Source organism: Leuciscus leuciscus (assembly GCF_965113295.1).
Source record: "Leuciscus leuciscus genome assembly, chromosome: 23".
Classification (NCBI taxonomy): Eukaryota; Metazoa; Chordata; class Actinopteri; order Cypriniformes; family Leuciscidae; genus Leuciscus; species Leuciscus leuciscus.
In genome coordinates, this window is record NC_138747.1 from 9,697,164 (window position 1) to 9,723,549 (window position 26,386).

The 26,386-nt window shown below is 35.8% G+C and overlaps 4 protein-coding genes across 4 annotated transcripts; 1 reads left to right on the top strand and 3 right to left on the bottom strand.

Annotated features, from left to right (window-relative positions):
- Positions 1–275: 275 nt before the first annotated feature.
- cybb (cytochrome b-245, beta polypeptide (chronic granulomatous disease)) lies at positions 276–8,630 on the top strand. The gene is made up of 13 exons (XM_082155343.1): positions 276–516; positions 747–839; positions 1,220–1,330; positions 1,436–1,520; positions 2,587–2,735; positions 3,374–3,555; positions 4,135–4,267; positions 5,805–5,897; positions 5,971–6,224; positions 6,859–7,021; positions 7,400–7,546; positions 7,652–7,776; positions 8,016–8,630. The coding sequence occupies exons 1-13, from the start codon at positions 472–474 to the stop codon at positions 8,131–8,133; spliced, it is 1,698 nt and encodes a 565-aa protein (XP_082011469.1). The 5' UTR covers positions 276–471; the 3' UTR covers positions 8,134–8,630.
- A 407-nt stretch (positions 8,631–9,037) lies between these two features.
- dynlt3 (dynein light chain Tctex-type 3) lies at positions 9,038–11,740 on the bottom strand. The gene is made up of 5 exons (XM_082155346.1): positions 11,587–11,740; positions 11,073–11,114; positions 10,702–10,825; positions 10,466–10,543; positions 9,038–9,423 (listed from the first exon to the last, which is right to left on the bottom strand). Exons 1-5 carry the CDS (start codon positions 11,611–11,613, stop codon positions 9,347–9,349), a joined length of 348 nt encoding a protein of 115 aa, XP_082011472.1. The 5' UTR covers positions 11,614–11,740; the 3' UTR covers positions 9,038–9,346.
- Positions 11,741–12,607: 867 nt separating this feature from the next.
- LOC309487649 (X-linked retinitis pigmentosa GTPase regulator-like) lies at positions 12,608–26,209 on the bottom strand. The gene is made up of 17 exons (XM_082155383.1): positions 26,077–26,209; positions 25,375–25,500; positions 25,186–25,278; positions 24,521–24,583; positions 23,672–23,830; positions 23,389–23,538; positions 22,271–22,429; positions 22,023–22,178; positions 21,795–21,919; positions 20,832–21,008; positions 20,509–20,656; positions 19,708–19,805; positions 19,383–19,442; positions 14,871–15,080; positions 14,707–14,755; positions 13,592–13,689; positions 12,608–13,430 (listed from the first exon to the last, which is right to left on the bottom strand). Exons 1-17 carry the CDS (start codon positions 26,105–26,107, stop codon positions 13,239–13,241), a joined length of 2,094 nt encoding a protein of 697 aa, XP_082011509.1. The 5' UTR covers positions 26,108–26,209; the 3' UTR covers positions 12,608–13,238.
- Positions 15,090–19,338, bottom strand: LOC309487570 (uncharacterized protein; the record flags this gene model as incomplete). Its single annotated transcript, XM_082155299.1, has 3 exons — positions 15,090–19,116; positions 19,172–19,211; positions 19,325–19,338. The coding sequence occupies 3 exons, from the start codon at positions 19,336–19,338 to the stop codon at positions 16,228–16,230; spliced, it is 2,943 nt and encodes a 980-aa protein (XP_082011425.1). The 3' UTR covers positions 15,090–16,227.
- Positions 26,210–26,386: the final 177 nt, after the last annotated feature.

Genomic DNA, 26,386 nt, shown 5'->3' on the forward strand with positions numbered 1-26,386 from the left:
GTTAAAAACCAATTTAACGAAAGACTGTAACAATTGCAGAAACATTATTTAAATCGTAAAACCATAAGTCAAGTCAAGTCAAGTTTATTTGTATAGTGCTTTTCACAATACAGATTGTATCAAAGCAGCTTCACAGTATTAAATTAAAATAATACAACAAAGTTTGTTTCAAGAGGAATTTATTGATTCATAAAATTAAATTAAATTAAATATCCCCAAAATATCCCCATAACAGTTTTGACACTATAACAACTAACATTATATTAAAGATTAACATGCAGGCTGAACTATAAACCAGAAAGAGAAGTGAGAGTTCACCTGATCCATCCCCTAGGGTTGAGGAACTTCGCTTGGTGGTTTCTGATTTGTGATGACATTTCCTGACTTGCTTCAATGCTTTATATCCCCCATTTATATTGTGTCTTTCTTCAAATTCTCTCTTGATCTCCTCTTACTACACAGCTCAACACCATGGGAAACTTTGCAGCAAATGAAGGACTATCCATTTTTGTTATTGTAAGCTTTTGGAATTAGGATTTTAGGATCAGTTTCTTATTTTTTAAAATCTTTTAATAATCTTTGGATTCTAAAGTTCTTCCTTTTTTCAAATTACTTGCTTTTTGTGTTATCTTTTAGCACAATTATTTGTTTAACATACTGAAAACAGAGATACTGTTAATGTTTTATACTTTTATTACTTTTAATCAGTACCAAATTTCTTAAACGTCCCCCGTTCTGTTTTTCAGCTTGTGTGGCTCGGCATCAATGCGTTTCTCTTTGTGCATTTTTACATGGCATTTTTGATTGACAGATATTACTATACTAGAGTCATACTTGGGGTAAGTGTCAAATCATTTTAAATATTTATAATTTATATATTACATAATATCAATATAATTAATGTATTGTTGTAATTTTTTAATTATTTTAAGGTCAATTATTATATTGATGCCAGTATGTTTTTCTTAAATGTATGTTGTGTAATTTGTAATTGTGATAGTCTGTGTAGTTGAATATAACGTTAAGACACTGCAGTGTTAATTATATAGTTATATTGTAAATCTAATTTCTTGTTTGTATATTGTACTTTAAAATGTTACATTTACATTTTATCTGGAAACACGATATATATAATGCGTATTTAAATGCACATATGTTGTTCAGAGCTTAAAATAGGAAATGAAACTTCCCCTGTCTCTCTCTATCTCTGTGCCCACAGCATGCTCTCTCCTGGGCCAGAGCTCCAGCTGCATGTCTGAATTTCAACTGCATGTTGATCCTGCTTCCCGTCTGCAGAAACCTGCTCTCATTCCTACGCGGATCCATACAGGTCAGGAGAGGAGCATCAGAACGAAAGTGAAAGGCTTATCCACTTCAGATAGTGAAAAGTGATGTGCATGTCTGTGTTTGTGTGTGTGTGTGTGTGTGTTCACAGTGCTGTAGCCGCACTGCAGCCCGTCAGCTAGACAGAAACCTCACTTTCCACAAACTGGTGGCCTATATGATTGCCTTCCACACAGGTACTGTAAGAAAGACACGTTCACTTAGTTTCCACGTTTAAATCCTTTTCCTAATCTTTTTTCGATGCCACTTTCTAAAATGCCACTAAACCTAAAATCTAAATCTGGTGTAGAAACAATTTTCACTCAGTAAATTGCCAATAAATTTCACAATTAACTGTGGGTCAGAAGTTTGAATAATTACTTTTTAAAATCTTTTTTTTTTTTTTTAAGAATTCTCTTATACTCACAAATGCTGTATTTATTTGATCAAAATACAGTAAAACATTAATATTGTGGAATATTATTGCAATTTAAAATAACTGTTTTCTTTTTGAATATATTTTAAAATGATATTTATTCCTGTGTTGGCAAAGCTGAATTTTCAGCATCATTACTCCAGTCTTCAGTGTCACATGATCTTTCAGAAATCATTCTAATATACTGATTTGCTGCTCAAGAAACATTTCTTATTATTATCAAATTTGAAAACAGTTGTGCTGCTTAATATTTTTTTTTAAACTAGAAATGAATACTTTTATTCTGCAAGGATGCAACAGTAAATACATTTATAATATTACAAATTTCTTTGAACTTTCTGTTCACCAAAAAAAAATGCATCATGATTTCCACAAAAATATTAAGCAGCGAAAACTTTTTTCAACAATGATAAAAATAAAAAAACAATTAATAATTGAGCACTTGATAATAACTGAGAAAGCAAATGAGCATATTAGAATGATTTCTGAAGGATCATGTGACACTGAAGACTGGAGTAATGATGCTGAAAATGCAGCTTTACCATCACAGGAATACATTCGATTTTTTTAATATATTCAAGTTGAAAACAGTTATTTAAAATTGTAATACTATTTCACAATATTACTGTTTTTACTGTATTTTTTATCGAATAAATGCAGCCTTGGTGAACAGAAGGGCTCCATAAGGATTATTCCAAACTTTTGACCGCCAGTGTAAACCATGATCTTTGTTTTATTTACAACTTCAAAAAAGTCATATGTGTATGTCTTGCATGTATGATATTTTATAGATAATTAACTTGCTGATTTCTTGTATATTCCCCCAGCCGTCCACATCATAGCTCACCTGTTTAACTTTGAGAGATTCATGGATTCCCAGCTCATGATCAACAGCAGTTACCTGCCTTACGTGCTCTCTCAAATCGGCAACAATGACAACAGATCCTACCTGAACCCCATCAGAACCAATGAGACGGTGAGTCTTTCCAGCGAGTTTTGCAAGGTTTTTACTCATTTCAGTCACACATTTTTGTGTCAGAGTTACACATTCTCAGTGTCAGCAGAAGTTCCCTCTAAAACACTGATTCTGAAGCCGCTTCCTGCTCATTACGCAAGGAACCTCCAACTGATCTGACTTCAGGCCCGTAGGATACCTCCCACTTCCACCCACGGTTACATCACAGAACCATCATGCTGCTGCCGATGTTGTGCTCGCATGATTTTTTTTTAATTCTGTTGCCATAGTGTTGCAGTGATGACCCAGTGGACAATAGCCAGAAATAGAAAATTGAGAGGATGAAAAGCTTATGATCATAACAAAAACATTTATAGTTCCATGTTGAAACACAATCGACACTGCAAAAAAAAAAAGTATACTGTATTTATAGCAACAGATTTTTTTTTTTTTTTTTATAGCATTTATTTGAAATTTTGTAACATTTTAAATCTCTTTACTGCCACTGTCCTTGCTGAATAAAAATATAAATCAAACATTCTTTTGAACAGTAGTGTACATCAGTCTGAAATCTGCACAATGTTCATTTTTGCCGTCTACTCTAACTTTGTCTCTTTTTGACAGTAATGTGGTCATTTTTTGTGTTTTGGATTTCCCAGAACCCAACCATAGTGATGTTCACAACTATAGCGGGACTGACGGGTGTGGTCATCACCCTCGCCCTCATCCTCATCATCACTTCCTCCATGGAGGTCATCAGAAGGTCGTATTTCGAGGTGTTCTGGTACACCCATCACCTATTCATCGTCTTTTTCATTGGTCTGGTGCTTCATGGAGTTGGGTGAGAGTTTAATTTAATTACTATTTTAATTTTTTGATCATCGAAATCTAAACCAAATCTGAATCTCACAATATGATACATTATATAATCCTGTTTTGAACGAACAAATGCAATAATACATCTAGAGAGAAGTTTTTAGCTCTTGAGCAGCAAATCAGCATATTAGAATTAGAATTTCTGATGGATGATGTGACACTGAAGACTGAAAATTCAGTTTGCCATCACAAGAATAAATTACATTTTAAAGGTAAGGACACACCAAACCGACACACCGAAAAAAAACGAAGTCGGCCAACGCTCAAAAACGGCCCGACGGCCGTCCGTCGGCTTGGTGTGTCCCTGGCTTAATAGTTGTTGATTTGAAAACACCAACTCATTTCTGATCATTCATGCTAGTGAACACACAGTTGGGGTTACAGTTGCAAGCTAATAAAAGGCAGGTTTTCCAGCAGCCTTTATTGAAGGATCATGTAAATTGATGGCACATCTCAGTCATAATACAGTACTTGTTGACAGGTACATTATGCTAGCAGAAGAAATATCATGCATTATTTATGCAATAACAGTATGTCTGTGTAGGCGTATTGTGCGAGGCCAGACTCTTGAAAGTGTAAAAGTGCACCACCCTATTGAATGTCACAGCCAGTTTGAGACCTGGGGTCAAAATGGCACCAACTGCCCTGAACCTGTCTTTGCTGGGAACGCACCGATGGTATATCATAAATCTCAAATACAATCAATAATCTATGGAAGCTTGTTTCTGCCACGGGGCAGATTCATTTTGACTTTAATCAAACAATTCTTTTTTCTTGCAATTGCTAACTTATATATCACAATCACGAGAAAAAAAGTCAGATATAAACTCAGAATTGCAAGATTAAAAAGTTCAAATTGTGAGATATAAACTTGCAATTCAAAATGTAATTGCAACTTTTCATCTCACAATTTCTTTCAACCCGCACATGACATGCAGGAGAAAATATCTGTATCGTGGCCACGAATTAACAATTTGTTACCACGTCTTACTAATACATCAGCATGATTTACTAATTCGTTCCGTTGTTTTAAGTAAATTGTGCACATGATATAATAATTTTCTCCCTCACTTTACCACATAATGCCCATGATATATTTTGTCCCTTGTTTTACTAAATTGTGGCCATGTTGTAATAGTTTGTTCCCTTGTTTTAGTTAAAGGATTAGTTCACTTTCAAAATTTTTTTGCTGATAATTTACTCACCCCGATGTCATCCAAGATATCCATGTCTTTCTTTCATTAGTCGAAAAGAAATTAAGGATTTTTCTCCATATAATGGTTTTCAATGGCAACCAACTATACCAATGTTTAAAGAAGGTTCAAATGTCAGTCTCAATGCAGCTTCAAAGTCTCTACACGGTCTCAGTCGAGAAATAAGGGTCTTATCTAGCGAAACGATCGGTCATTTTCTAAAAATAAATAAATATATAAATACACTTTTTAACCACAAGTGCTTGTCGTGTACCATCTCTGAGATGTGCGACGCGTTGCATCATCACGTTGGAAAGGTCACGCGTCACGTCATCTATCTAAGTTATTTGTCTGTGTACTCCGGAAAAATTCCATCTCATTTTCTCCTCCAACTTCAAAATCGTCCGACATCTTTGTTTTAATTTATTATTAATATATATGTTTTTTCGTGACCTTTCCAACGTGATGACGTAATACATGGCGCATCTCAGAGATAGTACAAGATGGGCATTTGTGGTTAAAAAGTATATAATTGTTTTTTTTGTTTTGTTGAAAATGACAGATCGTTTCGTTAGATAAGACCCTTATTGAGAGACTTTGAAGCTGCATTTAGACGGACATTTTAACCTTCCTTGAACGTTGGAATAGTTGGTTGCTATTGAAGTCCATTCTGAGTAGAAAAATCCTGGAATGTTTTCCTCAAAAACCTTAATTTCTTTTCGACTGAAGAAAGAAAGACATGGATATCTTGGATGACATCGGGGTGAGTAAATTATCAGCAATTTTTTTTTTTAAAGTGAACTAATCCTTTAAATCAAAACGAGGGAACGAATTAGTACAACATGGCCACTAATTACTAAATCGAGGGAACAAATTAGTAAATTGTGTCTTAATTAAAAATTTTCTATTTTTCTATTTCTAAATTTCATGGTGGAAACGAGCTTCCATAATAACCATATTATCACATAAATACATACAAATTTATTGTCAGCATTTAAAACACATGTACTTCCTCTTACAGACGTGGAAGTGGGTGGTTGGCCCCATGTTTCTGTATGTCTGCGAGAGACTGGTGCGCTTCTATCGCTCACAGCAGAAAGTGGTGATCACCAAGGTTAGGAAATCAAGTTATTTAATTAGCAACCAATCAATGTCTTCCCCTCTCACCATATTACGCCACTTTGCAGGTAGTGATGCACCCTTCCAAAACCCTCGAGCTGCAGATGAAGAAGAAGGGCTTTAAGATGGAGGTCGGACAGTATGTTTTCATCCAGTGCCCGTCAATCTCTCAGTTGGAGTGGCATCCCTTCACCCTGACCTCTGCCCCGGAGGAAGACCACCTTAGCGTGCATATCCGAATTGTAGGGGATTGGACACAAGCCCTTTATAAGGCCTGTGGAGGTGACAAGACTGTGGTTCTGGATGCTTGGACACTACCGAAGTAAGATTAAAGTGACAGATGAGTTATTTAAAGAGATGGTGAACATTCTGTCATCATTTAACCCACCCTCATGTTATTCAAAACCTGTATGACTTGTTTTAGACAACACTAACTTTCATTGTATGGATAATAAATTTTTTCAAAATTTCTTCATCTGCAGAAGAAAGAAAGTCATACAGGGTTGGAACAACATGAAGGTGAATATTAATGTGCAAATTATCATTTTGGGGTGAACTATCTTCTTAATGTCAAATTTTTCTTATGGAACTCAAAAACTTGAATTACACAGATGCAGTGTTTTAAATAGTACTAGAGAGTTTCACTTGTAAAATGGGAAAATACATGTGTAAAAAGCGGATGTGGGCGTACAATAACAGTTGCAAATAAGAGAAGTTAGGGAAGACCAGGTTTCTGTTTGAGAAGATGGTAGGCAATACAGCGATTTCAACATGAGTGAATTTTTGTTGCCGTTTCTTCCTATGCGTTTCCTAATTTCTTCCTCCTTCAGTACAGAACTGGAAGAATGCAAATTGTACAACATGATAAGCGAACAATGCAATGCTCAGTTATTTCTGTGAAACGTCTTGCAAAGAATGTTCCCATGCATAATGGCTCTCTGATGTTCTCTGTGTAGGATGGCTGTGGATGGGCCGTTTGGGACGGCCAGTGAAGATGTCTTTCGTTATGAAGTTGTGATGCTGGTTGGCGCCGGGATTGGTGTGACACCTTTCGCTTCTGTTCTGAAGTCTGTGTGGTACAAGCACGTCCAGGAGAACAAAAACGTCTTCACCAAAAAGGTGATTAAGCACTAAGCACTAAGTTTAGCAATTGAAACTTTGAATGATAGAACAACATCTTTGTTTTCATTTGTTTGCAGATGCCACGTTTATTTTACATATAGGAATATATATATACTTTAGGAAAATATATATATACATATATGATATACTGATATATATATATATATATATATATATATATATCAGTATATAAATAAAAGTGTAAAATGTATGTGTTCTACTTTAAAGATGTTTTGCAAATGAAGTCTATAGACAAAAATAGAATGTAATAAAATAAATTAAATTAAATCCATACATTCCACTAGTCTGAAAGAAGTTGAGTAATGTGGATTGCAGGGGTTACTAAAGTAATGTTCTGACATTTGACTTGTGCAGATCTATTTCTATTGGCTGTGTCCGGAGACACAGGCTTTTGAATGGTTCGCAGACCTTCTGCAGAGTTTGGAAAGACAGATGACAGATAAAAACATGAGCGATTTCCTCAGTTACAACATCTATCTCACGCGCTGGAAAGACGCTGAGGTGGGCGGAAAGATGTGCTTGTTGAATGGCAGATCATGTAAACCATTTTGAACTTCACTGAAATACAAACTGTCCTCTGATTGTCATTTTGATTACTGTTTAAAGGCGGCCCACCTTAGGGTTCAATATGAGGCGGAGGATGATCCTATCACTGGGCTTAAGCAGAAGACTCGGTATGGTAAACCCAACTGGGACAATGAGTTCACTGCCATCGCAACCCAACACCCAGGGTATGTAGACTGTGCTAAATGAACCATTATAAAACAGATCATTCCAGTCCTTGATTATAATTGGTTGAGCCACGTTCAAAGCCGTTGTAAATTAGTCGTGCGGCCTAACAGCGCACCTTAGCTGTTCTAAATTCACCGTAAACCACAGCCTCTTGGGGCTTCTTGCTTTAGTGAAAAAATGCTTTTTAAAGGCTTTCTACACTTGCTGAGTATTGTTTGTTTTCTCTTCCTTCTCTCAGTTCAAAAGTTGGCGTTTTCTTGTGTGGTCCCACGGCACTGGCCACAGCTCTGGGGAAGCAGTGTCATTCACACACAGAATCTGGAGCTGAATTTATATTCAACAAAGAAAACTTCTGATGTGCTTCACCACCATTTGGACAACTCATGTGTATCAGAACCTATGGATACTGATGAACACATTTTAAATCAATGTATACACTGCAACGAATTCTTAAAGAGTATTTTTGGACTTGTTTTCTAATAGGCATATATATATATGTATGTACAGTAGTCAACATTTGAAGTGGATCAAAACCTTTAATCAAAGTTATACATGAATTTTGAACAATACCCGTAAAATAAAATGACTGTGTAGAATATTAATTCTTGTTTTCAAAGATTGTATCTTGAATATGCGTTTTGTCTTACTGAATTGGTAGAAATGTATTTCACTTTTAGTTGTTTAAAACGGTTTAGGTTTATGCATTGCAAGTTTTTGTCATTATGATGCAGAAGTAATTGATTTTTATATACTATAAAGATAGTAGTTTACAGTCAGTGTGTGAAACTACCCTGCTGTCCAAACATGCTTCTCCTTTCTTAAGTGGAAGTTGAATAAACCCTATGAAATCTTGTGTTGTGAATTTTGGTGGTAATCACTTTCAGTCCTTTTCATTCATATTAATGGTATAGTGGGTTCCCGTTTGAAAGTTAACATGGTGCAACAATTCTGTATGGGATTTAATAGATGGACATGTGTGTAAAAACTGAATCTACTTAATTTATAACTCTTTCAACAAAGTGATTGTGTGCTTGCTGATTTCAAACAAAGAGAAGTGGAAAAACTCCGTTTTAGTTCCCAGAAATGACATCAAACATTATGACATGAAGTGACATCCTTGCATTGTTGTAAATGTCCCCTAATATTTTGTATGTGGTTCTATCAGAGTTTAAATAGCCTATATTATTAGATATGTATATAAAAAAATTATTTGGGTGCAAATCCTCCGAAAAAAATAATGAAGACAAACATCCTGATATATAAATTTTCCTCAATTGGATTATTAAACCCAAAGCAGACAACTTTAATAATTAAACATCAACATATTCTATACAGCGCAAAGGTGCATGTAACCTTTGCAAGTCCCCCCCCCCCCCAAAAAAAAAAAAACATACACGTAAAATGTGGTAGACAAGCACTTGTAGATTAGGTAAAGCAAACAAGTTGAACATAAGTCTTAGCCGGTGTGTTGAAGGCTGCATGACAGACATGATGGTATGATCGTCAGAGCGAAGGTCTTTTTTTCCCGATCTGTGTCTGTGTGTGTCACATCTCAGCCCTGGTTCCTGCTCATAGCGCAATAGCCACTGCAAACACACTGACGACGCAGTACATAGTGCGGTTCTCCCACCTCACTGTGCAGCTTCCTGCGAAAACACACACACATGCTAGAATGAAATCAGATGCACAAAATGCTTCATCTTATTTAGTTTATCTGAATCATATCTGGCAAAATCATGTGATAGTGCCACGTAATTGCCATACTTTTTACAAAATACAGGTTTTAAATCAAAAAGTAATACGAATAATGAGTATTAGTGATCACCATGCTTTAATTTATTATAGATGCAATGAATATAACGCACAAGAACACATATTTGGGTAGCTGACATGAAATTTAGAAATTCAATTGTGTCCTTCTGCATGCAGTAGTTAATCTAAAATTATTTTAAACTTTTCATGAGAGACTACGGAATATTTGAACTGTAAAAAAACTGCAGAACTTAAAAAAGTGAATAAAAATAAAATATTTTAATAAAATATAATAATAATATAAAATGATAAAGATATTTGCATAAACTGTGTTCAAAGATTTACATTTCCTATTAAACACATTTTATAAAAATGTAAATTAAGCAAGTCTTTATATAAAATACAATAACATTCAATAAAAAAATGACATGTATTAAATATAAAAACATGGACATATTAACTGAATATACATAGAAGCAACATAAACATACTTTACCAAATTAATGATATGCACTCAAAGCATCTACTTCAATTTTATTTGTCAGAGAAATATCAAGAGTGAAGGCCAATGTGGTCCATATAATGGACATATTTATATCAAATATATGGACCCTTTTCAAATTTCTGGGGTTCTCAGAAGCAGAAATGGTAATAGTTGGGAAAAATTCAATAGCTGTGAATGGGAGACGACAGCAAATATAATTTCTGTATTCGTTTAAATTCGTTTTTTGTAATTTCCTGTCAAGGTAATAAATCTGTTTTTGTTTTATTTTTTATGAAAATATACAAAACTGTACAAGATTTGCAATGTTGATAACTGTGGAAGCGCATCATCACAGTCTGTGAAAAGGGTCCATTGTATTGCTATATCCTTTTGGTCCGGATGAGCTAACGCTATTGAAGCACTAAACAGTTCTAAAGAACTAAAAGCTTTACCGTCAGTGGTAGTGTCCCAGTAACAAGAGTTGGCTGTGTGAAGACCTGCGCCGCTTTTCTGCATCACAGCACAGTTGACTGAAATATATACATAATATATACAATCAACAACTGCACTTTGTATAATGTCTTTCAGCTTTGTGCAAAGATGATGTATAGCCTTATAAATATATTATCAGATCTATAACCTATTAAATATTTGTATACAAGATGAACTCAATCGGAAAGGCTCGTACCAATATACTTGAACGGTTTCCCCTGTTTCACTAACTGAGTGAGAGTGTGTTCGACTATGCTGGCTGTCCACTGGTTCACTTTGTTCTGGCTGTAGTCCACGCCTCCAATAATACCCTCAATACACTGACCGATATACACACACACACACACACACACACACACACACACACACACACACACAGAGAGACAGAGAGAGAGAGAGAGTTAATGGAGCAGACTTGCACTCAAATAAATAGGCTAGCATGAATCCTGCAGGCATGAGTTAGACATGAGACTAACAACAATGCATTTCATTCAGTGAGATAGGCTACACCATAGGGTGTTTAATGATGTTATATATATATATAAATTTTTTGACAGTGAATATTACCTCCTTAACAACATTACTTGCTTCATCTGGGCTGAAAGACATCTGAAATTAGAGGTTTTGAAAGGTGAAAAGAGAGATGAACACACTGTCAAACTGGTTTAAAGATGCATCCACAACATTATATTTAGTGACCAAAATGTACATTTAAGACATGTATGTTAGGGGGAAAAAACTCAAAATGTTCAAAAATAATAGTTTATGATATTTCAACGGTTTCCTTTATGATTCAAGCCGACGTTATGATTTGGCCACACCCTGAAGCATTTTCCATAAAAACGTACAACAAAAAGATGTAAATTCTAAATCGAAATAAACTTTTAGTGATCGGTGTATACGTAAAAGATGTAATGATGTCAAAAAATGAGCGTTTACGGCTGATGAAGTGATATTATGTTTCTATCCGGATGAAGCGGTTAGCAGGCTAGCGGTAAAAGCAAGTCTACTGTTTACCAGCTTTGAAAGCTTATATAGATAATAACCAGTCGCACCATGTAATGCCTTATATAACACCTACTTCATCTCCAGAATGATACTCCTCCATCTTATCAGTTTTAAAACCCAAAAATCTGGAGTCTGGACAACAAACTCTATTCAGATGACTGTAGCTATTCTCTCACTGACAACTAAGGCTGATGTTAGCAACAAAATGGCGTTTGAGTGCTGCCACCTACTGGCGCTCTCCGACTCAACATGTCTGTCTATCTATCTATCTATCTATCTATCTATCTATCTATCTATCTATCTATCTATCTATCTATCTATCTATCTATCTATCTATCTATCTATCTATCTATCTATCTATCTATCTATCTATCTATCTATCTATCTATCTGTCTGTCTGTCTGTCTGTCTGTCTGTCTATCTATCTATCTATCTATCTATCTATCTATCTATCTATCTATCTATCTATCTATCTATCCATCTGTCTATACAGTGTCTATACTGTATTCGATCAAAAATACAATAAAAACCGTAATACTGTGAAATATTATTACAATTTAAATTAACTGGTTTCTGTTGTAATATATTTTAAAATGTAATTTATTACTGTGTGTGATGGCATAGCTGAATTTTCAGTGTCACATGATCCTTCAGAAATTCTAAGGTAATTTCTTATTATTATCAATGTTGAAAACAATAATAAAATAAAAAAGGCACTGCCATTCAAAAGTTTTGGATAAGATTATTATTAAAAAAGAAGACTAAGAAAAAATAAATAATACTTTTATTTAGCAAAGGCACATTAAATAGTTTTTTTTTTTTAAACAGTAGACATTTATGAAATTAATAAATATTACAAAAAAGTATGTATTGTTATAAAAGTATTTATAATAAATGCTGTTATTTTGAACTTTCTATTCGTCAAAGAATAATGAGGGAAAAAAAAATCTGTTTCCATAAAAATATTAAGCAGCACAACCTTTTTAGCATTAATAAAAATAAGAAATGTTTCTTTAGCATATATTAGAAAAACGTCTGAAAGATCATGTATTTTTACTGTATATTTGATAAAAAAATATATGAATGCAGCCATGGTGAGATTGAGACTACTTTCAAAAACATTTGACTGGTACTGTATATATATATATATATATATATATATATCAAAAAGGAAGGGAGACAATTTTAAGTTGATGTTTACTTGTATCACATCAAATACAAAGGTTGTTAGATGATTATCACAAAAATGGACAAAAAATTGTCACATTACCCTGAAATTTTAAATATATAAAGTGCACAGGTGCTTTAAAAGTCTTTCATCAAAAGTAAATAAATAGGTATAAAAACACACATAAATATATAATTATATTTTAGATACACGGCACATATTGGTAAATTTACTCCCCTGTAATGACTTTAAGAATGCCTTTGATTAAAAAAGTTGTAGAAATCAGACACTGCAAACATATAAAGGAAAAATATTATACAATGTAGTACCAAAACAAATCCAGTATAGCTCACAACTGTACTTAAATTAAAATTAGACTCCCTAACTCAGTTTTCAGTTAAAGCTAGTAATTTTCTGTGGTCTGCTTTGCAGCACAAGGCACAATAACATTAACACCACCAACACCAACAGGATGTTGCTTTGTTCAATTTTGATTCTACTTCCAGTTTTTGTCCCAGTCTCAGCATAAACAGCATGTCAAACCCAGCTGAAAGGTGTCAAAGCAGATTGCAAGTGGCTGAACGTGATCGATTGGATGCAGTGGTTGGGCCTCCGGTCTGTGTTTGACTGCTAGAACTCTCTGGTCCTCGAGTCTCTGAGATCTGAGGTGGACCATCAGCTGCTGGTTTGCCTAAAGCGCTGCTCTCTGCTTGATTCCCTTTGGTGGGAGATCTCTTGAAAAGAGAAAGCTGAAGATAGGAAAGAAAAAACTGATCAAACAAAGGTTAAACTCTGATGTGCAAAGATGTTATGCTATGCGGTTGCTCGAGTGTTATGCATGATTATTGAGGTGGTTGCTTACTAGTGTACTGTATATTATAAAGATTAAAAGGTTTGAGTGGTTAAATACCCTGTTTCTAGAGCCGAAACGAGTTTTAGGTTTGTCTTCTGTAACTCCATTCCTCTCTGACTCGGTCTCCTCCTTTATAAGGGTAGCAGGATCAGAATCTTCAGAAACAAAGGAGAAAGACAGAAAAAAGCTGCTTAAAATCAATACATTTGATTTTGGTTAACATACATTTCATTTATGTTCACCAAGTTATATTATAGTACATTGCAATCACTTTCTACCTAATCATGGACATACTGCACCATAAAAATTAAAGATGACCGGGATATCAAAGGGCTCGTTTCTTTCATTTAAATAGTTTATAGGTGCTTCTCAATACTCTAACTGATGCTTCCTCTTTTCCTCGCTCCTCCGTCCTCCAGCCCGTGACCTGGAAACCGACCGAACTCAGCCATGTTGACGGGCTTCTCAATTCTCTTGTTGAACTGTGAGAAGGCGAGGAATGAGGAGCGAGGAAGCTTCCTGAGGAGTCATCAGCGAGGATACACAGGTGAGACACGAGGAAAAGAAGTGAGGAATTATTATATAAATAATAATATAAAAAAGGTCATTGTGAATTTTTAATCTCACAATTCGGACATTTGTCCTTGCAATTGTACATTAGAATTTTCCCCCCCTCAGAATTGCGCGTTTATATCTTTATATCTTTTATGTTGTTTATTCTCAGAATAGTGAGTTTACATCTCACAATTCTGACTTTTTTTGTTCAGATTCCAGATTATCCCAATTCCATTTTTCGCAGAATTCTGCAGGTGCATGTGGTCAGGATAGGTGTCAAAAAAAATTTAATAAAAAATAAAAAAACAGAATTCTGAGAAAAAAAAAAACAGAATTCCGAAAAAATTTATAAAAAAATAAACAGAATTCAGAGAAAAAAACCTCTGAACGTCAAGATGTAAAAAAGGTCAGAATTGTGAGATATAAACTTGCAATTGTGAAAAAACAGTTGCAACCTTTTTTATATTTTTATTCTGGGGTGGAAATAAGCTTCCATATATAGATGACCTCAAAGCTAACAGACATGGCCTAAAAGCCACAAAACTCTTTTTTTTTTTGGTTTTCTTGGGGTCTGTATGGGAATATGAAAGGGTGCTGAAAAGAAAAAAAAAACTCACCTTTTATCGGTCCATCAGGGACGGATGCCTCTTTTATAATCTGCTTTTTCTGTAGGAGTAAGAAAATTACATCACACAAACAAATCAAAGCAATAGAGCCACGCTAAAGCAATATGTGCGTACTAAATCAGTCTAAATTATATGAATGAAAGGTTTCAGGGCACCTGTATGTCTGGCTCTGTAATGCTTTGCTCCTCTGTCTCTTTTCTCTTCTCGTCTAGAATATCTTCCTTCTCCTCACACTTTTCCCCTTCTTTTTCCTCTGGATGCTCTTCCTCATCTTCCTCCTCCTCATCATCATCTTCTTCATCATCTAAATATTCTTCCTCCTCATCTTCTCCCTCCATCTTTCCATTGATCTCATCTGTCCGGAGCTGGAGAGATCGGTGGTGGTTGTGCAAAAAGTGAGAAAAGACAATCAGTGACTGGAATGAGTGACTGTGAAACACAAAAAGAGGGTTGAAGAAACTAGAATGGCAGGAGAGGGTTCAATGTGAGTCAGGAAGTCTTGTTCATTTTAAAATGAAAATGAACTAACAAACTACACGTATAAAGAAACACAGGTAGGTGGGTACATGACTAGGGATCTATTTAGGAGGACTAGAAAAGGACCAGCTCTACAGAGAGAGTGCCTCACCTGTCCAATGAAGGATTTTCGGGTTTTCTGCCTGATTGCAACTGCTTTGAATTTGGAGATATCTCATATGGCTTTCTTTATTTGCATGATTGCAATTCAAATTCAAATTTGCTTAATATGCTGCTGAAACTCTCTAGTACAGCAAGATACATTTATATCATGTCGTTTTCTTTATGTAAAGCATCCAAAATGTTAGCTTTAAAAGTCAGTTTGGAAAATCTGTGCTTTTTATATTTAAATAAAGTGCAATGCAATGTTACTAAATTGGAAAACAAATATAAAACAACACAGGTATTAATTTAAAAACACATGCAAATAGTTATAAATAAATGAAAAGTTTATTGGCTATTAAATGTAACAAAAAACTCACAGAACAAGCACAAGTGCAAAATTTGAACTAAATGCTACTTAATGACGACTAACTTTATTTTTTTCCAAAATATTTTCTTTCAGTGATAAAGATCACGAGCTGCCATTTTATTTTACATAAAATTTTTTGTAAGAGTTCTGACTTAAAGGCATCTTTAAATGTGCCCTGTTTGTATTTGTAAGAATTTGAAGTCATTGATAGTGCTGATTCATGGTCATTGGCAAATCAAGCACATTTGTTAGTAAACGAACATGGCTGTCCATCAGATTCATATGTCCTAAGGCACATCATGAGGTCTTCATTACTGCATGAGCGTATCATTACTTATGAAAACATAAATAAATAAATAGAAAATAAAAAATGTGAAGCAATACATTTAATAAAAATGTCATGGGCGAAATTGCAAGAATAATAATGGCGAAATAAAAAATATTTCAAATATCACAAAAGCAAGAAGCAAGAAAACACATTAAAGGCATTTAATACTCAGTAAAAGCAGATAGAGGTTGTTGAATTATTTTAAATTGAGGTATTGAGGAAGAACATCATCCCAAAACTGCTGAGACTCCTGGGACTCGTCGTCTGACTGCTGGCGTTGCGCTCGGGCCCGTTTGGCTTTTGTCGGCTGTTTTGTTGTTTTCGCACTTGACTTTTGTTTGATGGCTTTTGGTTCAGAGACTTTTTCACGTTTTCTTTTGGCTTTTTCTTCTTCTTCCTCCTCCTCTTGTTCTTCCTCCTCCTCCTCCTCTTCTTCTTCCTCCTCTTGCTCTTCTTGTTTGTCCTCCTCCTCATCCTCTGCTTCCTCTTTTTCTTCAGACTCTTCCTCCTCTGCTTCCTCTTCCGCTTCTTCGTTGCCTTCCTCCTCATCATTACTTTCTTCTTCTTCCTCTTCGTCTTTGCTCTCCTGCTCTTCTTCCTCTTTGTCTTTGCTCTCCTGCTCTTCTTCCTCTTCGTCTTTGCTCTCCTGCTCTTCTTCCTCTTCCTCTTTGCTCTCCTCCTCTTCTTCCTCTTCCTCTTTGCTCTCCTGCTCTTCTTCCTCTTCGTCTTTGCTCTCCTGCTCTTCTTCCTCTTCCTCTTTGCTCTCCTGCTCTTCTTCCTCTTCGTCTTTGCTCTCCTGCTCTTCTTCCTCTTCGTCTTTGCTCTCCTGCTCTTCTTCCTCTTCCTCTTTGCTCTCCTCCTCTTCTTCCTCTTTGCTCTCCTGCTCTTCCTCTTTGCTCTCCTGCTCTTCTTCCTCTTCGTCTTTGCTCTCCTCCTCTTCTTCGTCTTTGCTCTCCTGCTCTTCTTCCTCTTCGTCTTTGCTCTCCTGCTCTTCTTCCTCTTTGCTCTCCTGCTTTTCTTCCTCTTCATTTTCACTCTCTTCTTCTTCCTCTGCCTCATCATTCTGACTCATTGCTTCCTCTTCCTTGCTTTCACCCTCATCCTCTTTAACTTCCTCACTCTCCTCCTCTGCTTCACTCTCACTCTCCCCTTCATCATCATCTTCAGTCTCACCTGCCTGCTTTTCTGAATCATCCTCCTCTTCTTCACTAGTCTTTTCACCATCTTCATCTCCTTCATCTTCAGACTCGCTCTCTAGCTTTTCAGATTCTTCCTTTTCTTCACTAATCTTTTCACTGTCTTCATCTTCCTCTGCACTATCCTCCTCTGCACTGTCACTTTCCACATCATTTTCTTCCTCATCCTCACTATCTTTCTCCTCTGACTCCTCATTCTCTTCATCTGATTCTTCCTTTGAGCTCTCATTTTTGCTCTCTGTCTCTTCCTCTTTGCTTGTTTTGCTTTCGTCCTTTTCATCTCCACTCTGCTCTTCAGTTTTTCTACTTATCTCACTTGTTTCTTCTTCCTCATCTTCTATTCTATCACTCTCCCCTTCCTCAGCCTCACTCTCTACATCCTCAGCTGCCTCGCTTTTACTTTTATCCTCCTCTTCCTCGCTTTCCTCATCCTCAGAACCTTTGATCGTTGTATCACCGTCAACCTCAGAATCATCATCGTTTGCTACCTTGTCAAGGGTCTTGCTCTCACTTTCCTCCTCACTGTCATCCACTTCCTCACTCTCATCCCTTCTATTCACCAACACCTTGCTTTCCTCCTCTTCCTCCTCATCTGATTCCTCTCCTTCTTCCTCCTCGTTTCTTCTATACGTTTCCACCTCAGAATGAGCCTCGGTTTTGGACTCAATGGTGCTTCTTTCCATGTCCCCATCTGAAGTTCCAGATTCTGTCTTCATGTTGATGGTGACAGCCGTCTTCTTGGCTTCTCTAGTCTCCTCCTGTCTTGAAACCTCATCGGACTCACTCAGGGACGAAACATCAGATAGAGTTCTTTGTTTTGAAGGAGGTTTTGGCATCTTTTGGGGTGTGGACTGGGAAAGGAACTGACTGACTGCTGATGCTCCAAGTAAACAAGCAGTACTTCCCATTCCCACATCTTGGAGAAAAGATGTCACCTTGATGAGAGGATTTTCCTTAATTTGCTCAGATTCTGACGCCGATTCAGATTTGGAGGCAGCTTCGGAGACAATGGTAGGCCCCTTTTTTGTGTTTTTCAACTTGTCTTCTACTAGCAATTGGCTTTGTTCTGCTCTTGATTTCTTTGTCTTCTTTGTAGAAACATCTTCTTGGCATGAGGATTGTTGTGAAGTAGAGGAGATCTCTTGTATTGTCTTGCTACTTTTTGAGTCTTTTTTTGAATCTGACTTTTTACTCTGTGGGACAAAAGTTTTGTTTTCTGTCTTAGCAGCATTCGCTTCACCTTTCACCCTCTGAGCTTTTGGTAAATCATCTTTTGAGATCTTCTTACCTGTTGGGTCCTGGTCCTTATGTGTGGTCTGTTCAAGATGATGTTCAACAACAATTATGGGTTTCATTTTTACTTCCTTTTCTTTCCCCACAACTTTTTGAGGCTGGCTTCTGACTTCCAATGGACGATCTTTGGGTTTTGCTTTACCTATTCCCTCTTGGTTTGGTTTTGTACTTCCTTTTGATTTTTGAACAACCTTCTCGCTTTCAGCCTCTTGATTTGGGTGGGCTTTTCCAGTTGATTCTTTTTTAACTTTATCCCTTGACTTCATCAATTCTGTGTGCTTGGGCAGGTAGGATTTGGATCCAGCTCTGCTTATGTCCGACCCCAATCTGGTGTTACTTCCACCAGCTTGGTGATATGCAGGCTTTCTGTTCTCCAAAGCGATAAGTACATTTTCCTTATCATGACCATGTCTCTTAGGGGACTTGTGGGGCGTCCCTGACCCAAGACTGTCCCCGACTACTGAGCTACCACTTGAGCTTCTAAGTAACTCAGTAGGAAGAGCTTTGCGAGCTGACAGCTCCACCCTCTTACTATAAGGCGGGTGGCCATCACTATGCTTCTCCTTACCGTGCTCTTTCACAACCTTAACCTTCTTCTATTCCAGGAAGCAGAGGATAAAAAGAAGGAAAGTGTTAGAGAAATGAATGAACATGCAGAGCAGGCTGAACGAGAGCAGAATGAGCTTTAAGGCTGCAAAGCAAATGAGAATGAGTCAATGAAGAGAAGACAGAGAACACAAGCATAAGGGGGAGGTCTAAATGAGTGCAGCCCTTTGAAAAAATGTACACGTTTTTCTCCTCAACCTTTGTTTGGCCATATAAATAGCTAATTTCTTGGACAACAACCCAGATGAGCTCTTACCTTCTCCACAGGAGACAATGTGAGGGTCTTATCGCTAGGGTCCATCTTAATTATGTGAGTCTGAAAACAAAGAAACTTTTGCATTAGTCTTAGAAGATTTTATACCAGCGGTGGTATAAACTGTTTTTTCTACATGACCCAGATTTTACATCAAATGGCAAACCAAGACAGTACCAAATGTAACCTGTATTTACAGTAGTCTGTGTCATTTTTGCTTTTAAAGTGGATTTCAACCAAATCATTAAATGTCTACTTCTACGTATTTTCTATAGATATTATAAAAGCATGCATGCCTCTTTCATAAGTGATGGTATGCTTCTCCTACCAGGTTTAATAAGTCAGTGGTTTCTCCAAGGTCTTTTACGCTCTCACTATCCTCCACACTGCTTCTGTCATCAAGAGATTTCTCTCTCTTTCCAGGAACTTATCGAGAGAGAGAGAGAGAGAGAGAGAGAGAGAGAGAGAGAGAGAGAGAGAATAAAAACATGAGCATAATATACACTACAGTTCAAAAGTTTGGTATTGGTTAGATTTTTTAAATGCTTCCGAAAGATGCCTCACCAAGGCTGCATTTATTTGATAAAAAATACAGTAAAACAGTAAAATTGTGAAATATTATTAGAATTTAAAAGAAGTGAATTTCTATTTATTTTAAAATGTCATTCATTCCTGTTATGGCAAAGCTGAAATTGCAGCATCATTACTCCAGTCTTCAGTGTCACATGATCATTCAGAAATCATTATAATAAGCTGATTTGCTGCTCAAGAAACATTTCTTTTTATTATCAATGCTGAAATCAGTTGTACTGCTTAAGGATTCTGAATAGAAAGTTCAAAAGAACTTTTTTTTTTTTTAAATAGAAATCTTTTGTAATAATGTAAAAGTCTTTACTGACACTTTAGATCAATTTAATGTGTCCTTGCTGAATAAAAGTATAAATGTATTTAATCATACTGATTCTAAACTTTTTAACAGTAGTGTAAATTAAAATAAATGTGTGCTTTTTGATTGAATGATGTCTTTTTATAAGTGGCAATAGCATTTGTGAACGAGGAACTTGTTTTCCTGTGATTTGAAACACCAGATATGATTTTTAATACTTCAGTTTTTTGACAAGGCAGTTACTTTTGAGGTTGTTGTGAGGGATCTTTCCAGGTTGGTTACTGTGGGAGTGACGGATCTGGCTGGGAACAGATACAGATGCACTCAGATGATTTCCACCCAGAGCTGGGAGTGTTTGAAACATTTGTCCAAACTGATCTGGTGAACGCTCCTGCAGAAGAAAAGCAACACACATTGCATCCATATTTAATTAGTTTATATAATTGTTTAGGTAATATATTATACTAAACATTGCCGTAAAATTGTATTATTCATCTTGAAATACACTTCCACTAGTCCAATTGATAATCAGTTGCACTTATTGCAATCCATTAGGATTGACCTACCCGTTCTCTGCGTCTGACCCGAGCCGAGAGACTCCTGTTTAGGGTGTCCCCCAGTAGTTCAGTACAGGACTTTTCAAAGTAGTCTTCTGTGATGTCATCCTCCTCCAGGATCAAATCCTCCGACCTTTCAGCCCTGGGCTTTGCCAACACAAGCATGTGACACCCACCACAAGTAACCTGTTAGGCAAACACACTGTTTATAGATGCCATGAACTCAAAATAGAATTTTGTGGCTTTTAGTCCTTATTGTTCCTTAAGAAATGACAATAGACACTTTTAGCAGATTAATACATTTAGACTACCATAAAAAAAAATTGCAGTCGGTAAGACTTTTAAAAGTTTTTTAAATGTATTATGCTCATCAAGGCTATATTTATTTGATCAAAAATACATTAAAAATATTGTGAAATATTATTACAATTTAAAATAACTGTTTTCTATTATAATATATTCCAAAATCGAATTTATTCTTGTAATGGCAAAGCTGAATTTTCAGCAGCTCCAGTCTTCAGTGTCACATGATCCTTCAGAAATCATTATAATATGCTGATTTAGAGCTTAATAGATATTTCTTATTATTATCTACATTATTTGAAAAAAAATGTGTAGTCTTTACTGACACTTTTGATCAAGTGAATGTATTCTTGCTGAATAAATGCATTCATATATATATATATATTACTGACCCCAAAGTTTTTCTCTGCTGTTTTTTTGCAATAAAAATAAAACAAATAAATAAAATGTTCTCTCTATTATTAGAAATATAATTAGAGAATGAAAGCAATAAAAAAGGGCAAGTACTTTGACATGTCCAGACCTTCCTGTCTAAAAAGAAAATGGGGTCAACAGGGTAATAAAATTTATATTGGTCAAACCATTTCAAAGCAGAAAATGTATATACCTGATAGAAATCAAATGTATTATATATTGTGTCATAAACAGTAGATGGCCAGTAATACGTACAGAATGTACATGGCAGTTGAGGAATCTCGTACACAGGGTCGGTCTGAACTGGTTGGTGAAGTTTTCTTCTCCAAGCCCCAGTTTTCCATGCCGACCATCACCAAAGGTGTACAAAAGGCCGCTGTCTGAAACCAGCACATACACAAACAGAATTGTGTATATTTTAGAGGAAAGACACAAAGAGGAAATTATATCACAACACATAAAGGATGTTGTCAGGTGTTTTACCAGTAATCAGCGCTGTATGGTTCTCTCCACACTCCACATGTTTAACTCTGCCCCTCCTGAAATGCTCAACCACTCTGGGTAAACGAGACTCAAATATGAATGTGCCGTGGCCAAGCTGTCCAAACTGACCCAGGCCAAACGAATACACCTTGTGCTCTGCAATACCAGACATGTGTAACATTTAGTCTTCACAAAGAAGAAACACAGACAAAAAAACAACAACCACAAAGCAAAAGATGTTCCCCTACCAGTAAGCGCCACCGTGTGCCCTCCTCCACAGGACACCTTTACCACCCTATCAGAGATGCCGGTCACCTGTTGAGGCACTTTATGATTGGCCAGCTTCTCTGTGGACAAGCCCAGCTTTCCACTGTCTTTTTCTCCGAATGTGAACAAGGCCCCATCCACTGCAACAAATGAAACAAGCATCACCTAGCAACAATCCAGCCTTCACAGAAGGTCAAATGATGAACATTTTATGAATTCAATGCCACCATCCTGTGCTCTATAGATCATGGAGAGGAAGTAGGAAAGTCATCATGAATTGTCAAAAAGTGGGGATTTAAAATGATGGATATTCCAATGTAACACAGTTGAACACAATTCTTAAATCATTTTGATTCATTTATTAAATATATCAAGTATTATTTATAAAATAATAGTAATATTATGCCATTATTTTAAATGGTTTTAAAATTATTAATTTAATGTAATTTATTGTAAATGTATTTACTGTAATACTATTATTATATGGAACTAACTAGCATAATTCACTATAATAAAAATGATAAATTATGGGTAGGATTTTTTTTTTATTATTAAAAATTATTTCATAATCACTTATTTGATGTATTTCATGAGTTTTCTTTTTTAATATATTTTCAAATGTAATTTATTCCTGTGATGGCAAAGCGGAATTTTCAGCATCATTACTCCAGTCTTCAGTGTCACATGATCCTTCAGAAATCATTCTAACATGCTGATTTGCAGCTTAAGAAACATTTATGTTGTGCATTTATTTTCAGGATTCTTTGATTAATAGAAAGTTTAAAAGACCAGCAGTTTAATACATCCTTGCTGAATAAAAGTGTTTTTCTTTTTCTTTTTTCTTAAAAAAATTGTACTGACCTTAAACTTTTGAGTACAAACTAAAAATAAAAAAAAATAAAAAAAAAAACTTTTTTTTTTTACTATTTATGAGTAAAATAGTATAATATTATAAATATATATATAAACAAAAGATATATTCCAGATTAAATCAAACGTGAATGTTGAGCATAGAGTTAAACATGTATTTAACCCTGAATATTTTGGTATAATTGGCCGTGGTGACATGAGGTAATACTTCCTACAGTGGCATACATACCGGTAACAAAGGCAGAATGATAATATCCACAGGACACCCAGGACACTCGTTTCCCCACAGAAACCTCCTGAGGAGTGAGTGCATTACTCTCCTTTCCTAACCCAATCTGACCCTCGGAGTTATCGCCCCACATATAGAGCCTGCCATCCTCTGAGATGACACAGACATTTTGTTACATTACTGTTAATATTTGCCGTTACATGTTATGTATGTCACATTTTCGGTTACATGTTTTGTCAACAGACACTGCTGCACTGTAAGGCAGATGGAACAGAACTCTTACGCGTCAGGACAGCAGATGTATTGGAACCAGCAGCGAGCATTTTGATTGGCCCATGTTTGCTGAAGAAGTCCACCAGGTGGAAGGAGGTTCTGTCATCGCAGTCACCAAGACCAAGCTGTCCTTCATTATTCCCTCCAGAGGCATACAGGTTACCACGGGCTGCTCAGCAAAGAAAACAAGTATTTTAGTTGAGGATAAATCTATAATGTTGCAAATAGTTATCTATAGTGATATCAAAACATTTGGGGTCAGTGACACTGAAGACTGAAGTAATGATGCTAAAAATACAGCTTTGTCACCAGAGGAACAAATATACATTTCAAATATATTACAACAGAAAAAAAATATCTTATTGTCCCCCAAATTTTGAATGGTAGTGTACATTTATTTAAATTTTTCATGTTTTGGCCTTTTCAAATATTGAGATATCATCAAAAAACAAAACAGAAACAAAAACAAACAGAATGCTCAGATATTTTAAAAAATATATTTTTAAAAGTACTAGCCTTACATGTTAATATGATCGTTTGTCTTTAAGGTTATGAGTGTAATTTTTTCAATGTTAAACATTCTCTTATCCCCGTTTAATTCGCAGAGACAATTATAAATTCCCAGAGAGTTCCCACTGTGTCGCCCTGTAGCCCTGTCAAAACATTGCTGTTTGTTTCAGTGGTCTGGCATGGCCATTTCTGGCTTGACTAATGGAATAAGTAAATAAATAAGAATATGTAAATAATTAAGGTAACAGAAGATGAAGGAAAACAAATTTCACATTAAAAAAACTAAACAAAAACAGGATTGATTTACAAGACTCAAAAAACATAAAGCAAATATGCTGAATAAACTTACATGTATAAACAAGTGAGTGAGTTCTTCCACAGGCTGCGAGCTTCACGCTTTCAGATTTTAGGGCTTTAAGAAAACAAATACGGGCATTGCATGTCAGAAACATGTTGACTATACGATTTATTCTTACTAAACACAATTATACAACCTGAATATATATGTATATGTATATATATATATGTATATATCAAGCTAATTTGTTAAAATGTTGAACTCCTGCACACACTTCCCCTCTGCTTTCCAGATTAATGCAGATTACAGACCACTCCAGATTGGTATTAAGGCAATCTATGGCTTTATCCTGAAAAGATCTCCTTTTTCTTAAAGCTACTTACAAACATGTAATTGTGGGTGTCAGATAATATATTACTGCTGAATAATTCAAAGTCACTAATCATTATTATTTGATAAACTAATGATACTTTTCCAGACAGCTAACTGTAACTGACAGCATTGGAGAATGTGTTGAAGTGATTTATCAGCTGTGGATGGCAGAAAACACTCAGTACTGCTCTCTCTTTGACTATGACAGGTTTGCGTACTAACAAACTAGCCCAATCGCATTCCGGGGGTATAAATCGAGTTGCCAGGGGTCGCTTCAACCCGGGGCAACAGTGTAAAAGTAGCCCGATTCCGCTGGAAAACACTGACACTGAATTTAGTCATACCTTTCACACAAGTGGGTTTATTCACAGTGGTCTTTGTTCCGAGGCCCAGCTGTCCCCAGTTATTGCTGCCAAACATAAACAGCTTCCCATTTTCTAAACACAAAAGGAATAGTGACAGGATGAATGCAAAAAATGACGGAACAAGACTTTATTTACCAAGATATCCACTAATAAACTCATAAATCATACCTGTTACTAGTGCTGTGTGCTCATCTCCACAGGAAATTCTCAAAGGTACATCATTTTTTAACCAGAATTTACTAGGGGCATTATCTGCGAATTTACTCTTTCCAAAAGTGAAGACAGCTCCGGATTCTAAAACAAAAATTGAAAAATAGAACAATAGCAAATGCTGACAATTTTTCATGTTATGCCTTAAATTATTCAAATGACTGCTGTTTCAAGCTGTATTACACTATATTATGTCGTAAACAAATAATAGTTTGTATGATTTTAATTCGAAGTTTCTGTTTCTCTGTATATATATACACAATCAGATGGTTAAAATTAGTTGTTTACTTCATAGAAATATTATAGAATTGAGAGCGAGAGGCGTGACCACATGGCGTGGTTGCCTTGGCGACAGGAAGCCACAGGAGTCAATGAAAGAGCGGGACAGAGTGTTCAATGAAATAAAAAAACAAAACACAAAGAACAATATTATGTATAAACACAGAGGAATATTATATTTGCAGTGCATTAAAACAGTTAAAACATATTTACACCAGTAACAAGTTATAACATATGATTCGCTTCCACTATGTAGCACCGTTATATTATAGCCTATAGGCTAATCATAAACAGACAATAAGGCTAAAGAGACACACGTGTAGCAACTGCAAATAACACAACTGTTTACATCGACAACTAATGTACTACAAAATATTTTACCAGGGATCTCATCTTCTGTCTCTCCGGCCATCTCCCCCGACTAATCAGCTTATTTACGCTGGGCTCTAAGAAGTGTGACCAAGAAGTTTCTAAAACGACAGAAACTCTCCGCTCTAGATTTGCTTCCGCGTTGAGGTGTCACGTGTTACTCATTAGCTCCGCCAACTACAGTAACTTGATGCGACATTTATATTATACATATTTATAAGTACATTTATTATTTTATATACTTTTATAGTAACTTCAATAATTGCAAATATTAAATGATGACTGTATACATAAGATAAACACACATTTACGTTATATTAGA